The sequence below is a fragment of the Opisthocomus hoazin genome, chromosome Z (assembly GCF_030867145.1).
Source record: "Opisthocomus hoazin isolate bOpiHoa1 chromosome Z, bOpiHoa1.hap1, whole genome shotgun sequence".
Lineage (NCBI taxonomy): Eukaryota > Metazoa > Chordata > Aves > Opisthocomiformes > Opisthocomidae > Opisthocomus > Opisthocomus hoazin.
In genome coordinates, this window is record NC_134454.1 from 14,662,775 (window position 1) to 14,677,085 (window position 14,311).

Genomic DNA, 14,311 nt, shown 5'->3' on the forward strand with positions numbered 1-14,311 from the left:
GGGAAGAGAGAGGAAAAGGGGGGAAGAGAGAGGAAAAGGGGGGAAGAGAGAGGAAAGGGGGGGGAAGAGAGGGAAAAAAGGGAATAGAAGGAAAAAGGGGGGGGAATAGAGGGAAAAAAGGGGAAAAGGGGGAAAAGTTGGAAAGAGAGAGGAAAAGGTTAAGCAGAGGGGAAAGGGGGGAAGCAGAAGGAAAAAGTGGTAAAGCAGAGGGAAACGGGGGCGAAGCAGAGGGGAAAAAGGGGCGGAAGCAGAGGGGAAAAGAGGAAAAAGGAAAGGGGGAAAAATGGGGAAAGGACAGAAAGGGAGAAGGAGGGGGACAGTGAGAAGAAGAGGAAAAGGGGGGAAATAGAGGGAAAAGGGGGGGAAGAGGAGGAAAGAGGGAAAGAGGGAGAGGAAGAGGGGGGAAGGAGAGCAGAGGGGGAAAGGAGGGAAGAGAGGGAAAAGGGGGAGAAAGGGGGGAGAATGGGGCAGAGAGGAATGGGGGAAAGAGGCCAAGAGAGGAAAATCGTGAAAGAGAGAGGAAAAGGGGAAAGGAGATGCGGGGGGTGGGGGGGGTGGGGGGGAAGAAGGTAAAAACAAAAGGGAAAGTGAGGAAAAGGGGGGCAGAGGGGTGCGTGGGTGGGGACAAGGCCGCGAGGGAGGAGAGCGATGCGGGAGGAGGGCTGGGCGGGCAGCCCTCCCTCCGCGGGAGCGGGTCTCGGCGGCGGCGGGGCCGCGTCCCGGAGGCGTGACGGGCCGTCTGCCCGCAGGGCTCCCGCCGCTCGGAGCGGGCGGGCCGGCTGCTGCGGTGCGTCGTGGAGCGGGCTCGCTGCGAGCCGCTGCGGCGCGGCACCGTCTCCGTCTTGCAGCGGCACTGCCCCGGCTACCGGCCGCACCGGCAGGTGGGTGCGGGAGCGGGGCCCGGGCCGGGGCGGAGTGGTGGCCCTGCCGCGGGGAGGCCGGCGGGCGGCGGCGGGAGGATAACGGGCGGGCGGCGGCGGGGAGCCGCGCCCGGGAAGGCGAGGCGAGCCCCATGCGACGACGGCAAGGCCCGGGAGCTGATGGCGGTGTTGAGGAGCTACATCAATCTGGGGTAGCGGGCTGCCGCGGGGCGGCTTTTGATGATGATGATGATGATGATGATGATGATGATGATGATGATGATGATGATGATTCCCCCACCCACCCCCGCCGGACTTTGCCGTGTATTTATTGTCCGCTGTGCACTCATCGCAACGAAATCATCCAGTGGAGCGTTTTTTGGTTGGGTTTTTTTTTTAAATTTTTAAATATATAACTTATTAAAGAGGCAGAACGGAACCGGGAGGGTGCGGGGCGGGCTGGCGGGGCCGCCCCGCTGCTCGCCCCCCGCACCGGGGTAAAGAAGAATAAAAGGGGGAAGACGAGCAGTCGCGGCTCCCGGAGTGTTCCTAGGGGCGTCCGGAGGGTGCACGGCCCCGCACCGGTAGCGGGGGGACCGCTTTCGGCGGCGCACGCCGGGGTCGGGAGGCGGGGGGGGAAGGGAGTGGCGGTCGGACCGGAAGCGGGAGCGGGGGGACGCTTCCTGCGGGCGGACGAGGCGGGCGGCGTGCGCGCGCGGGAGCCATGGCTGGCGGCGGGCTGTTCGCCGGTTTCCGCGTGCTCGGCCGCTTCAGCGGGCACGTCCCGCACGTCCTGCGCTACCACGGCCGCCACCGCGAGTTCTACGTGGCCACCGCCGTCGGGCGCAGCGTCCACACCTACAACGTGAGTGCGGGGAGGCCGCGGCCGTGGGGAGGCCGCGGCCGCCGCGGGCCGACCCCTCCGGGAGCGGGGGGCAGGGCAGAGCCGGGCCGGGCCGCCTCCTCTGCGCCTCCGCACCCCTCCCCCGGCCCCCCGCGCACGGCCTCTGTCGCCGGGCGGGAGCGTGTGAGTAGAGGGCCGCGGCGCCCCGGTGTAGGCCTCGGCGGCAGGGGAGGCCCCTCGCCGGCGGGCTGCAGGGGCGGCGAGAGGCTGCCGGTTACCCCGGGCTCGTTTGGCCGCGCCTGCGGTTGTCTGGAGAGCCCGGGCGCTGGAGGTTTGCTCTGCGTTGGCGGGTAGAGAGAAGCTGGCCGGCAGTTGGGGTGGCCGCGGGTTAGCGTTTGAGGGCCACGGCTCTGGGGGGCAGTCCACCAGATCGTGTTATAACTTTTTCTGTACGGGAGCAGGTGGGCAGAGCTCGGTTCTGCACGATGAAAACCTGTGACAATGACTCATTTCTTGCTGTACGAGAAAAGCATTTTCAGTGCGTAGAAGCAGTTAAAAACTGAATCTAGTGGTCATTGTGCACAGCAGAGTGCAGGCAGCAAGCATCTTCCTCCGCCTTGAGGGCGGAGTGTTGGCTGCTGTCAATCTTCTCCACAGACTTTGAACTAAAATAGTGATGATCATCGCTGGGCAAAGGCGGCTGTAACTGCAGCAAATTCCATGTGAAGAGGTTTAAGATAATAACGGAGTGTGGTGGTAGAGGAAGTAAAGTAGAAGCAGAGATGATGTGAAAAACAATTTGCCCAAACTCTGCAAGATGTCTAAACATGTGCTTAGTTTCTTGTGCATGAGGGTGAAGTACATCAAGAAGCAGAGCTTACTGTTGCTGGATGGTTGTCTTTTGACAAATACATTGTCCCATTCCTTTTGATCCGCTGTCTGTGGGTTTTCCTGTTGCTTCTGTTGTAAGATAACATGAATAATTTTTCTGTCTTGTGAGGCATGCAAATTCCTGACCTCATCAAGGGCGGTTCCTAAAATTTTGAAATTCTGTTCATAGCTAGTTCATTGCAACCAATCGCTAAAAATGCCTTTTTACCATTTTCATTGCAGGTGAACAAGCTTGGTATTGTTGCTGTGAGTAAGTATACGCAGATTGTTTATTCCTTTTTTTTTTATGCATCTGACATCTGCACTTGATTCTCAACTCAAAAGTGGCAAATTACCTGTATGTACTAATATTTACACTGAAATATGTTGAAATGAGTCTCAAAAATCAGCTTCGAAATAAAATTGCTGTTGCAACTGTAACCTACTTCTCTTAGATATACCTTATGAACCTCCTGTTCTTGTCATCCTGTTCTTGGAAGAACACCTGTAGGCCTTAAGGAGTGAATGAAACTGTTAGTTCTAGATAACATTTTTTGTGGTTGCTAGAAGGCTGTGTTTTAGGAGGAAAATAATTACAGGAATGGAACAGGTGTGGATGGCACTAAAAGTCTTTGTGGAGTGTGAAAAATTGTTTGGACTGCTGCGTACAAAGGGTATGAATCAATGGCTTGACATCCATTTGGCATTTGGTAACAAAGCGTAGCATCCTCGGTGTCAACAGCAGGGCCCACACTGTTCAGCACCTTCACCAACAGCCTGGGTGATGAGGCAGCATGCACTCTTAGCAAAAGTTTTCAGGTGATGTTGTGCTAGGAGGAGTAGGTGACACCCAGCATGGCAGAGCTTCAGTCTGGGGAAGTGTTGTGAAACACTAGGTCTGCGCCAGCAGAAAACCTCACCAGGTTCAGCGGGGGCAAGTGCATAATGCTGCACCTGGGACAGAACAAGCCGGGAACTGACTGGCTGCCTGGCACCCTGCTGGAAGCGAGCTGGGGCTGTGCTGGTGCCAGGTTGAACGTGGACCAACAATGCAGTAACCGTGAGTAAGGTAAGCCGTGTACTGAGCTGCGTTAGGAACGCAGCCAGCAATCAGTGAAAGCTGTTCTTCTCTGGTGCTTTGTGCTGATGAGGCCATACCTGGGCTGCAACACCCAGTTAGTGTGGTTCTCCCCCTCCCACCGCTCCCCTTTCAGGGGGGGTGCTGACCGACTAAGGAGTGCCAGGGGCCTACAGCACCCAGTATGAGAAGAGACACTGAAGTAACTGGATTTGTTTAGTCTTGCAAAGGGAAAAATATGGGGGTGACCCAGAGGCAGCCTGTTACTTGAAGGGCAGTTACAAAGGTGGCAGAGCCGGATTTGTAGTGGTAGCGGTAGACAGTGTAACAAGGGGCAACAGCCACAGGTTGCAGCTTGAGACAGTCACAGTGGAGGTCAGGAAGAACGTCCCAAAAAGGGAACTGTAGTGCAACGTAGAGACTGAGTGATCTCCTTCCCTAGAAGTTTCCAAGAATCAGCTGGGCTCAGTTGCAGCTAACCCGATCTAATATTGGTGGTAATCTAGCTTTGAGAGGAGCTGGGCAGGAGGCTGAACTAGATGATTTCCAAAGGTCCCTTCCAACCAGTGTTTAGATGATTCAGTGAGACACATGCTGTCTTGAAAAGTAGGATTTCACTTCTCTATACCACAGAGTTCTTACACAGATCTCATAAAGCAAATTATTTTTCATAAACAGAGCACGTGTGAATTTGAGAATAAATAACTGTCACACAGCCGGAACTAGATTTAGAAGATCCGCAGTGTGTAGTTATAGCTGTAAACAAATTAATGTAACTTCTGTTCTCAGCTTACAAAATCATAAAAAAGCTGCATATTCTATGAAACACTTTTCAGTGGTCTACATCTTCTAGCAGACATCATCTTTAAGCTTTTTGAGAAATTGAAATGTTTACACACAAAATTGTGATTAAAGAATGTGATTGAAGAAATAGATGGTGTGCCTCTCAGTGTGTTGGTGTTGGTTTACTGATGTTATGTGGTTGGTACTCTGAACTTTCTAGTTGGGACGTGCCTAAAACTGTCTTGGCCTCAGCAGGCTTTTGTACAGCTCCTGTGGAGTACCAGGTATCTGTAACCTGACTGTGGGCCGAAGGCGCTTTAGAGGTGCTATGGGAAAAAATAACACATTCAGACAAATGAAACCTCTCATAAGGTGCAACCTTCTTTATTTTCTGAGTTTAGTTCTTCTCATTTAATCTGTGCGGGAGCACAGCAGAAGGTACGGGATTCTTTGTGTCTGATAATAATTCGTAGTACAAAGCAACTTTGTGGGGAAGGCTGCTGTGTGACCATGTAAGTTTGTATCACAGGTGCACACCCACAGTGACTGATTTTTGATCTGGTGTTTCTTTGTACATTTGTGAAGTACTGCGATTTGCGTTTTTGTATTTCCATAGATTGAGAGTATTTTTTCTCAAGAGTATTTTTTTCAATTTTCTACCATTTGAGACCACACCAGCAGATTTCTTGATGTGGTCTGAAGCTTTGACTCTCTACCATTTGAGCTAGTAGAGTAGCAGATCACGATAGCTGATATTCTTTCTGAACCAGTCACGAGGTGAGGAGTGAGATGTATTGTTAGAGCAGTAAATTCACTGTGTCTTTGGCTGTAATCGGGAGCGGATGCAGGAGTGGGTTGCTAGCTTCCAGGTCTGCAGGACAGCTTAACCTAATGGCCGTTGCTGATGCAGAGACTTTGGTTGATCATCTGTGTTTCCAGTCCTGTGGGCTGTGGGACTCTGACAGTCCGCAGAAGTGTTATGTTGGGGCAACTTCTTTATAAACTCTCACAAAGCTAATGTGTGTCTTACATTACTGAAGTATCACTGTAGGTAATTATTAAACGTTTTTCAAAAGAACAACCTTGTGGTCTGTCAGTGTGGTATTACTTACGTTGTTGCCAGTGTGACATTACTTATGGTAATATTGGCATTCATCTGAAATGTGTGCATTTCTCTAAGAAATTCAGCAGAAAGTTCAATGGGAGAGCTTTCTTGGTGGGTCACCATGCTAAATAAATACGTTGTTAGACTTTCTCTCTTGTTATGAACCTGAAACTTGTTGAACTTTTCTTTTGTTTAACAGGTAATGCTTTGCCGCAGGACATTACGTGTTTGGCAGCAGACCGCATGTTGATATTCGCTTCATACGACAATATTCTCCATGCTTTTGCCAGGAATAAAGAGGTTTTTATTAGTTTACTTGCTGCTTAGTAGTACAAAACAGTTGTGTGGTGTTCGTGTTTTCAAGGCAGTTAAGTTTCTACAAATGTCTCTTTCTGTAGATGTTTAGTACCTTCAACTTTAGGGAAACAAAAACTATAGAGTGAGGAATAAATAGCTTAAAATAGGAGAATGGGCTGTGTTTTATGTATTAGTTACAATAATCAAGTAGTACTTAAAGATAAAAAATAAGTTGTTAATTCAGATAAATGAATTAGTTAAATAAATTGAAAACATTTAGTTAAAATGTTTTTGCCAACAGTTTTAAATATCAGAGAAAACTATGTATCTTCTACTTAAAGTTGTGTCGCCTTTCCATGTATTTTATTTAAGTTTGTTGCTGACACGTGTTGGCTGTCCTCAGGTATTCTGTTAGTGTGACGTGCTACCTGAACAACTTATACTGAAAACACTTCTATTTTGAAATTGCAGGTGGTTCATACCTATGAAGGTCACAAGGCAAGGATACACCTTCTGCAGCCTTTTGGTGATCATGTCATCTCTGTGGATGTTGATAATGTTCTTATTGTTTGGGATGTGCAGTCAGAAGGTGAGAGAGAGACTTTATTACTACTTTACAGGATAGCATTCTTAAACATTCAGTGATTTGAAAAAAGGTGTTTTTTTCTAGATGCTCATGTTCAGAAGTAGTTTATTCTTAAAAAATAAAAGAACCCTTAAATGATAGTGCTACTTAAATGATAATAGGAAGTCCTAATCCTGCAATATTTTTTCATTAATTGATCCTGCACCACATGCAGAGACCCAGTAAGGTTCTGTATAGGTGTGAAGGGATATGCTTGTATGGAAATTGCATTTCTGGTCTTCCATTTTCTGGTGAAGACTGTGGTGCGGCCGCTTTGGCACCATCTCTGATATATCTCTGAAATCTGTAGTTCCTTGATATCTACCAGTCTGGGTAAGACTGAATTCTCACAAATGATCTTTTGATTGTGTCAGCATCTTCTCGTGCCATTGTAAAGGGCCTTATGAAATCCTGCTTCAGTGCCCTGAAAACATTCTCATTGTGTTGACCAATGTCATTCCCTGGATACTGGGTCTCAAAAGTGGCTGCAGATGGGCTTGAGAGATCTGAAGTTGCTATAAGAAATAAAAGGCACGCTAACCAGATGTGGTGCTTTGTTCAGGCAGGAGCAGGAATCCTTATAAAGATATAAATCACAACAGTTTTGCCAGCGTTGTTGTGCTAGGTAGGTTTATAGGGAAAAAAATATAACTTCAAGCCAACAGATTTTGAAACGTAAACAAGCTTAGCCTATCCTGTTGCGCATTACCTAATCCTTTAACGCAAGAAACACCAGTTATGGGATTTGTACAGAATAAAAATATGTTCTGCCTTTCACATTTGCCGGGGGGATGGCAAGCCTTCACTAATATCATTCCTTACTTTTTTGCAGAAGAATATCTTCAGGTGGATTTTGATAAGGCCACTTTTGCAGTTTCTGCAGTTCTGCATCCCAGCACCTACTTGAATAAAATTCTCCTTGGGAGTGAACAGGGGAGCTTACAGCTATGGAATATAAGATCCAAGTAAGATTCTTAATGACTTGGTTATATTTCATTCTCCAAGTATTTTCATGTGCAACAAATAATACTTTCAAGTACAGTAGATTTTGAGCATGGAATCTCTTAGTGAGTCCTTTGGCACAGGTTTTCAGTTGGTCTGTCTCCAGGAACAAAGAATGCTGCTGCTCCCTGAATGCTGATGCCTTTCAAGTTGCATGTTGTTTACTCTCCCTGCAAAATGTCAGGGTTTGTTCAGGAATTTTTCTTTTAATTACTTCTTTTTTATTGTTGTTGTTGTTTCTTGGAATCACATAGCTTTCCTGTGAAAATAATTAAAATAATAGTGAGTGCATGTTCAGGCCTTCTGCCTCCCTCTTCCAAGCTTAATTTTTTGGTTGTTGTGTGTCCAAGGAAGTGTTGGCAGTTAGTGTGGAGGTAATTACTAGCATTTGATCCTTATACTCAAATAAGAGATGTGTAGACATGTAGTTGTCTCTGAGCATGTCCCAGTAAAGCACCATCCATAATGGCAGTATTTCATGCATAGCATGATCAGCTGCTTTTCTAACTCGTGAAAGTTACAGCTGCAGTGAACTTCCCTGCATGTTAGTAGGTGTTCACTCAGCTTGCATAGTTCAGTGTTTTATTGTCATAACTATTGTATGCTTTCAGTGGTATGACTGCTAATTTTTTTTTGTTTCATATTCTAATGTTTTGGAGATGCCGTATATGCTATATAAATTGGGAAATAAGAATAACCTAAAAATACAGAAAAGTAAATGTCTCTGCTCATAGTGCTGTTACATCCCTCTGGTGTCTGTCACAGCATCTGAGATGCAGTGCATCCTGGATGACAAAATATCTTCCTTAGATGGCTTAGTTGCTCCTCTAGTTGTGTAGAACCTTACAGGACTCTTACTGCTCTTTTAGCAATGCTGCTGGGTTAAGCGATTTCTATTTTTGCCTAGGTTATTTTGTACACGTATGTGGGCACAATTAGACGAAAAAAACAAATTGGAAGAACTGAGGAGAAATTTTGATGGTCTCTGGCAAGAAAGGAAAGTGAGAGGTGGTAGCACATGGCTGCTTGCAGTCTTTTGAGTGACAATCTATATCTGGAGTGATGGAATAGTTTTTTAATCATGTCTGTTTTTAAGTACGGTCTTCATAATTTGCTGCTTAAGTACTGCGTGACTGCTTCATTGGTGAACAGTTCTGCTTCACATTTTGGCTGTTACCATTTCTGAAAGGAAGAAGATGGGATGTGCTTGTAATACGCCTTAATGTCTTCATTTAGAGAAGTCACTCTGCAACTGAAAGATTTGTTTTTGTTAGAAGTTGGACCAGGACTGGCTTTTTGTGTTGATGTTAAGAATTCTGAAGAAGTGTGTTCAGAGCAGAAACGCTTGGGGAGCAGCTGGCATAGAAGAGGTCTTCCTCCCTACTCATGTTATGTCACCTTTGAGGTCTAAAGGCATGACACTACCTTTTCCAATAAAAATTAGTCATAAGTTTTATTCTTAATCTTATGTATTAGTATCACAGGTTTTCTTTCCTTTAAACTGACTTAGAAGGATAGACAGCTGACGTACTTTTTAGTGCAAGTGCATATAAAGCTTCTGTTTTGTTGCGGAAAATACCCAAACTTGATTGATTTACGGTTTTTGTTTGTTTTCCAGCAAACTCTTATACTCGTTTCCAGGATGGCACTTAGCAGTCACAACTCTTGAACAAGTTAGTATTTTTGGTCTCTTTCTTACATAACTGGCCAAGAATAGCAGGCCGGATAGAAGTGTCTAAAATTACAACAATAAAGATGACTTGTATTCTCTCAGGCAATTTTAATAAGCCTCCCTTGAGTGTTTTAGACATTAAAGAAAGGTAGACTCAAAGGCTTGTTATCTGCCCTTCTCTTAGTCCTTGTTCTGTTGGATTTAGTGTCTTAGCTGTTTTGTGTTCGTCATGTCTGTAGTCTTTATTCACTGAATGATGTAATGAATTGACAGAAACAGTTTGTTTGCAAGATGCATGTGTAACTTCTGTTACACTGGTAGATTTTTGCTGTCTAAATTTACTTGGCTTTTGAGGTTAATGAAGCATAGATCTTGCTGATTCAAGACAAGACTTTGTAATTGTATTTGCTGAATTTTTGTAGATATAAAAATTAATTAAAACTTTGACAGCTGTGAAAATGGTCTGCAGTTGTCCTGGGCAAAACTTGTAAATGGGGGCACTCGTGGCAGGGTGTGTAATGGTCAGCCAGAGCTGCTGAAAACTTGGTGAGGTGTTCCAGCTTCTGGAAACAGAATTGTTTCAGTCAGTGGAGACTATGTGCAAGATCTTGCATCTCTCATTTTTTGTTTAGATTTATTAGATGTTCAGTCATGCATGAAGGTAATATAGATGATCTGACGAGAGATGCCTGATTTGTTTCTTTAGTATTTGTCCTGGACTTAAATACGTTGTCTTGTATTTGTTGGTCTTAATAGTGCAGCAACAGGCTTTCCCTTTTTCATTTCAGTTGCTGTTCATTTTTTCTTGCAGGCCCCAGCGGTGGATGTTGTTGCAGTTGGTCTTGTATCCGGTCATATTATTGTACATAACATTAAGTTTGATGAAACTCTGATGAAATTTCAGCAAGACTGGGGTCCCATCACAGCAATATCTTTTCGTACAGGTAAGTCTTAGCATTTTTAGTGAAAATAAAATCACTAAAACTAAGTGGAAAGTAGGAATACATGGTTTTGAATCAAAATTTGGGCTAAGAGTTGAAGTTTTCAAAGGCTGCAATAATCTAGAAGAGTTACCAGTAGGTAAGGGAGATCATGCATCTTCATAATCCTGGCTGTTCTGTAGCATTTTGTTGTGTACTGACTCAGTGCACACGAAGTGTGACGTACAGTACCCCTTTCTCAAAGAAAAGCAAGACAATTTATGTTCACAATGTGCTGAGAGCTAGCACAGTACAAGTTGTCAGAGTTAGTGCAGAGTAATCAGTGCAGTGGAAGTTAGTATCCAAATCTGCTTCTCGGTACTGTCTTCCCCCTCCGAAACGAAGTTAGAATGTTAATAGTTGAACGACTATTGAGTGGATGTTACTAGGGAATGCTGTTTATATTCAAAGCTTTTTTTTTTTTTATCTAATGAGCATGTACCAGTTACTAAAGCTAGTTAGTTTAATGTTGATTCTGTCTACAGACATGTTGATGTGGAGTCTAATATCTCATTTGAATAGACAAACTTGCAAATCTTAACAGAATATAGACTGGTGCAGACCGTGTTGAGGAAGAATGCTACTCGAGGGACTTGTGGAAAGACTTGTGAGAAGTGGAAAGAGTGTCTTTTTGTGTCAGCTGTTTAACTCAGTGTTAGTAGAGTTAAATAACTTCCATTGCCTGCTTGAATGTGTGACTTTGAGATGTTCTCTAATCTCTCTCTCTTCCTGTCTTTATAGTTAGGCAGTCTCATGTAAATATAACCTGATTGTTTTGAACTCATGTACTGATTATAGTCTTTGAGTAAAGTGCTCTTTATTTAAATTAAAATGAACTTGGCAAATTTCCATGTCTGTGAAGCTTTACAGAAAAAGAAAACCTAGACCTGTCTGGTTTAGTTATCTATGATGTGTGTAATTGCAAATTGGAATCTGGCTTTTTCTTTTGTTGGGGTGAAAAGATTAGTTACCAGTTATGCAGGGTATTTGGTGGAATTTTAGCTTGATAAGTTTCAAAGCTTACTTGAATATTTGTAGTATGTTCTTAGAAGTTAGTAGGATGTGTTTATTTCCTTGATATTAGACAGGATAGAGTAAACAGAACAAAATTAGAAATTCTGTGAAATGAGGTTTTAATTGTTGCTTAGATTGATTTAAACATGTGATCAACTTCTTGAATTTATTTTTGCAAGCTGTTGAGCCAAAAACTTAAGGGGATATAAAAAAAGACTAAACTTCTAGAATGGTGATACAGTAGCTCTCAACATCCAGAAGTATGAAGGCTAATAAGTTTGGGGAAGAATCTGAGGTGCAGAGTAGCAATTGAAAATGGTATAAAATCTCTTGCGCTTTCAAGCAAAATCTCTAGCGTCAGCTGCTGGATTTAGATATATTTGTTGTTAGCTGGTATGAAAAAAATCCTGGTTTTATTATCAGTGAACTTTGTTTCTTTTCTGTTTAGAATACTACAGTAGTTCAGCTAAAATATCTTATTTTTAGAATCAGCTGGAGATTTTTATTGCGATTGTAGTCTTTTTCTTACATCAGTTTTAAGATGTGAGAAGTCAATAAGGATGAGCTGAAAGTCGATAAGCAAACCTTTTTAATTTCTTTTTTTTTTGAGCAGATGGACACCCAGTAATGGCAGCTGGTAGCCCAGTTGGACACATTGCTTTGTGGGATCTAGAAGAGAAGAAATTGATGTGTCAGATGCAAGATGCCCATTCCACAGCAATAGCTGGTATGTCATTTGTCCCTGGAGAGCCGCTTCTTATTACTAATGGTGCTGATAACGCTATACGGGTAAGTTACAATAGCTGCTGCTATCTGCTAAGTTTTTTTTCCTCTTGTAGTCCTCCAAAATGTAAATGTTTAGTTTGGATTGAAGTAGCAGTTCTCAAATGAAACAAATACAACAAAACTCAAGTGTCTGAAGTTGCTGGCTCTCAATTGATCTGTAGTGGGGCAGTTTAAGGATTTGCTGCCATGATGTCATTGCTTCATTTACTGCTTCATGATAGCCTGGAAGAACAAAGCTTGGATCCACTTTTCCAGAATGACACTTTGTATCCTGGTGTACTGTCTTAAATCTTGATCTATTTTCATAATGTTCTGGGTCATGAGCAGTTGCTGTTGACAGAAGTCCCTTGTGCTGCGTCTCCTCTGATGCCATGAGTCTTTGGTGGAGGGGCAGAATGAACAGTGGGGAAGAAATCAGCTGCTGTGGTGGAAACTTTGAGTTTTAGGATCAAGGATGAAAGCCAATGTGTGAAGTTTGCTGCACCAGCTCCCAGCTAAGCCTGTTCCACTGCCAAGAGGTGTAATTATTGGCAGGGCAATGTTAATCAGCTTCATTTTTCTGCTTTTTTTGGGAGGCAGGTATGGATTTTTGATGGACCGGGAGGTACCGGGCGTGTACTGAGAAGCCGAATGGGACATAGTGCACCGCCAACAAAAGTCAGATACCATGGGCAAAATGGAGAGCAAATTCTTAGTGCAGGTATGAATTCTTGTTCTTTAGTCTGATTTCCTGCTGTGATAAAGAAAACGTGCAGAGCTAAGTGTCCTTGTTTTATTAATACAATAGATTATATTTCCTGTGTTATGTATTATGTATATTTATGAAACATAGTAAGTGATTAGTGTAGACAGTATCATTTATTACTCTATCAAACTCTTCCACGGTTTCTTTAGAGGAACGTGTGTCAGCGGGTAGACTGATAAGTAGTTACAAGCAGAAAAGCTTAGCAGCTGCTTTGGTCATCTGTATTTATACACTTGATTGTTTCATTATCTCCTAAGGAACTATCAGGTGGCCAAAATGAAACCTGGTAACAGCTAGGGAAATTCAGTTGTGACAGGGAAAGAACAAGCAGTGTAATGCGTTTAGTAACTTAGAAGAGCCACTCCACTTTTCCACTAATTTGAGAAAGCTTTGTGCATTGCAATGTCTTTGTAATTTGTTACAGCTCAATTTTGTCTGTGAGATATATTCATGAGGTCACTTGTTACCAAGATATTGATCTAAAAGCGTAAAAATGCGTGACTGCCCTTCCTTAGAAACTAGCATATTTGAAAATCTATAAATAGACTCGTTAGGAAATCAGGTACTAGATTAGACTGTTCTGTGGCCCTGGACACTTCAGTAATGGAATAGTAGAGACTTTTCACCTAATCTTTAATTACTCTGAAGTATTGAAATTGTCTACATGGGCAATGTTTGAAAACATTACACTACATGTCAATGAATGTTATACCTAATACGGCACAGCAATACTCTGTGCTAAAACCACCTGTGCTAAAAATCTCTTGGTGGTCATCTAACTAGTAACTTGGATTCAAGTAACTAGTCAGTCTACAGTAATTCACCTTACACCAGATGAATCGCAGGAACAATCAAGAGTTGCTTAAAAAATCCTCACATTGGGTTTTGCAATTTACTGCTTTGTTAACTGTATCGAAACAGATGGAGAGGGCTCAGAGGCAACCGCTAAAGTGAAAAGGGTCTCAGGCTTTGAGATCTGCTGTATCTGCAGTGTAAGGAGTCGGACTCTCTACATGCCGTTCTGAAGCAGTGGTAAAACTTTGTGTGACAGAAATGAGGTGGCAATGCCTTCTAAGTGCTACTGGTTTCCTCTGAATAGGCATCTCCACAAAATAACTTTGTAATATTTCACCAGTGGCACAGGCTTTCATCCTGCTTAACACTTCTCCCAGTTCCCAGTATGTGCATCCTGCCTTACTTCTGTATCATAGCATCAAGGAAGGGTTGCGTGAATGCTATAATTGTTCCGTTGTCTTTCAGATTCTTGAAATTCACTTTGGCTAGTTTTCTGTTTCCTTACTTGTTTGGCCTAGTAAAAATGTTCTGTGATTCTTGTGATTTTTTGAAAATCATCTCAGTGCCTTTAATTTTACATGTATGGTGCAATTGCATTTTCTGTTAGCTTCTGATTCTGCTTTGTCCACGTCTCCCCCACAAAGTGGACCTTTTTGCTAGTTTCAAATTTTTGAGCTTTCTGTCCCTCTATTAAATTAAATTCCTATCAGTTCTGTGTACGTTGGTCACTGGCTAGAGGAGGGAGAGCCCATTAGTGTCCTGGTTTACAGGAAACATGGACAAACCAGCTTTTACCATTTTTCTTTGGGTTAGCTTACCAGTTAACCTAGGTGTAGTTCTTAACCAGCTGCAGTG

General features: G+C 43.7%; 1 protein-coding gene across 2 annotated transcripts in view; it reads left to right on the plus strand.

The window, feature by feature from the left end:
- Positions 1–713: 713 nt before the first annotated feature.
- The window catches only part of WDR36 (WD repeat domain 36), a 38,627-nt gene continuing 25,029 nt past the window's right edge, over positions 714–14,311 (plus strand). The window contains exons 1-9 of one of the 2 annotated variants that reach the window (XM_075411239.1): positions 714–881; positions 2,818–2,845; positions 5,740–5,840; positions 6,309–6,426; positions 7,295–7,427; positions 9,083–9,137; positions 9,948–10,080; positions 11,744–11,919; positions 12,496–12,616. In XM_075411239.1, the coding sequence (XP_075267354.1) occupies positions 5,784–5,840; positions 6,309–6,426; positions 7,295–7,427; positions 9,083–9,137; positions 9,948–10,080; positions 11,744–11,919; positions 12,496–12,616 (793 nt within the window). In that variant the 5' untranslated portion in view covers positions 714–881; positions 2,818–2,845; positions 5,740–5,783. Of the gene's footprint in view, positions 882–1,557; positions 1,726–2,817; positions 2,846–5,739; positions 5,841–6,308; positions 6,427–7,294; positions 7,428–9,082; positions 9,138–9,947; positions 10,081–11,743; positions 11,920–12,495; positions 12,617–14,311 lie in introns of those variants that run through there. The other variant, XM_075411238.1, reaches the window with a different exon arrangement.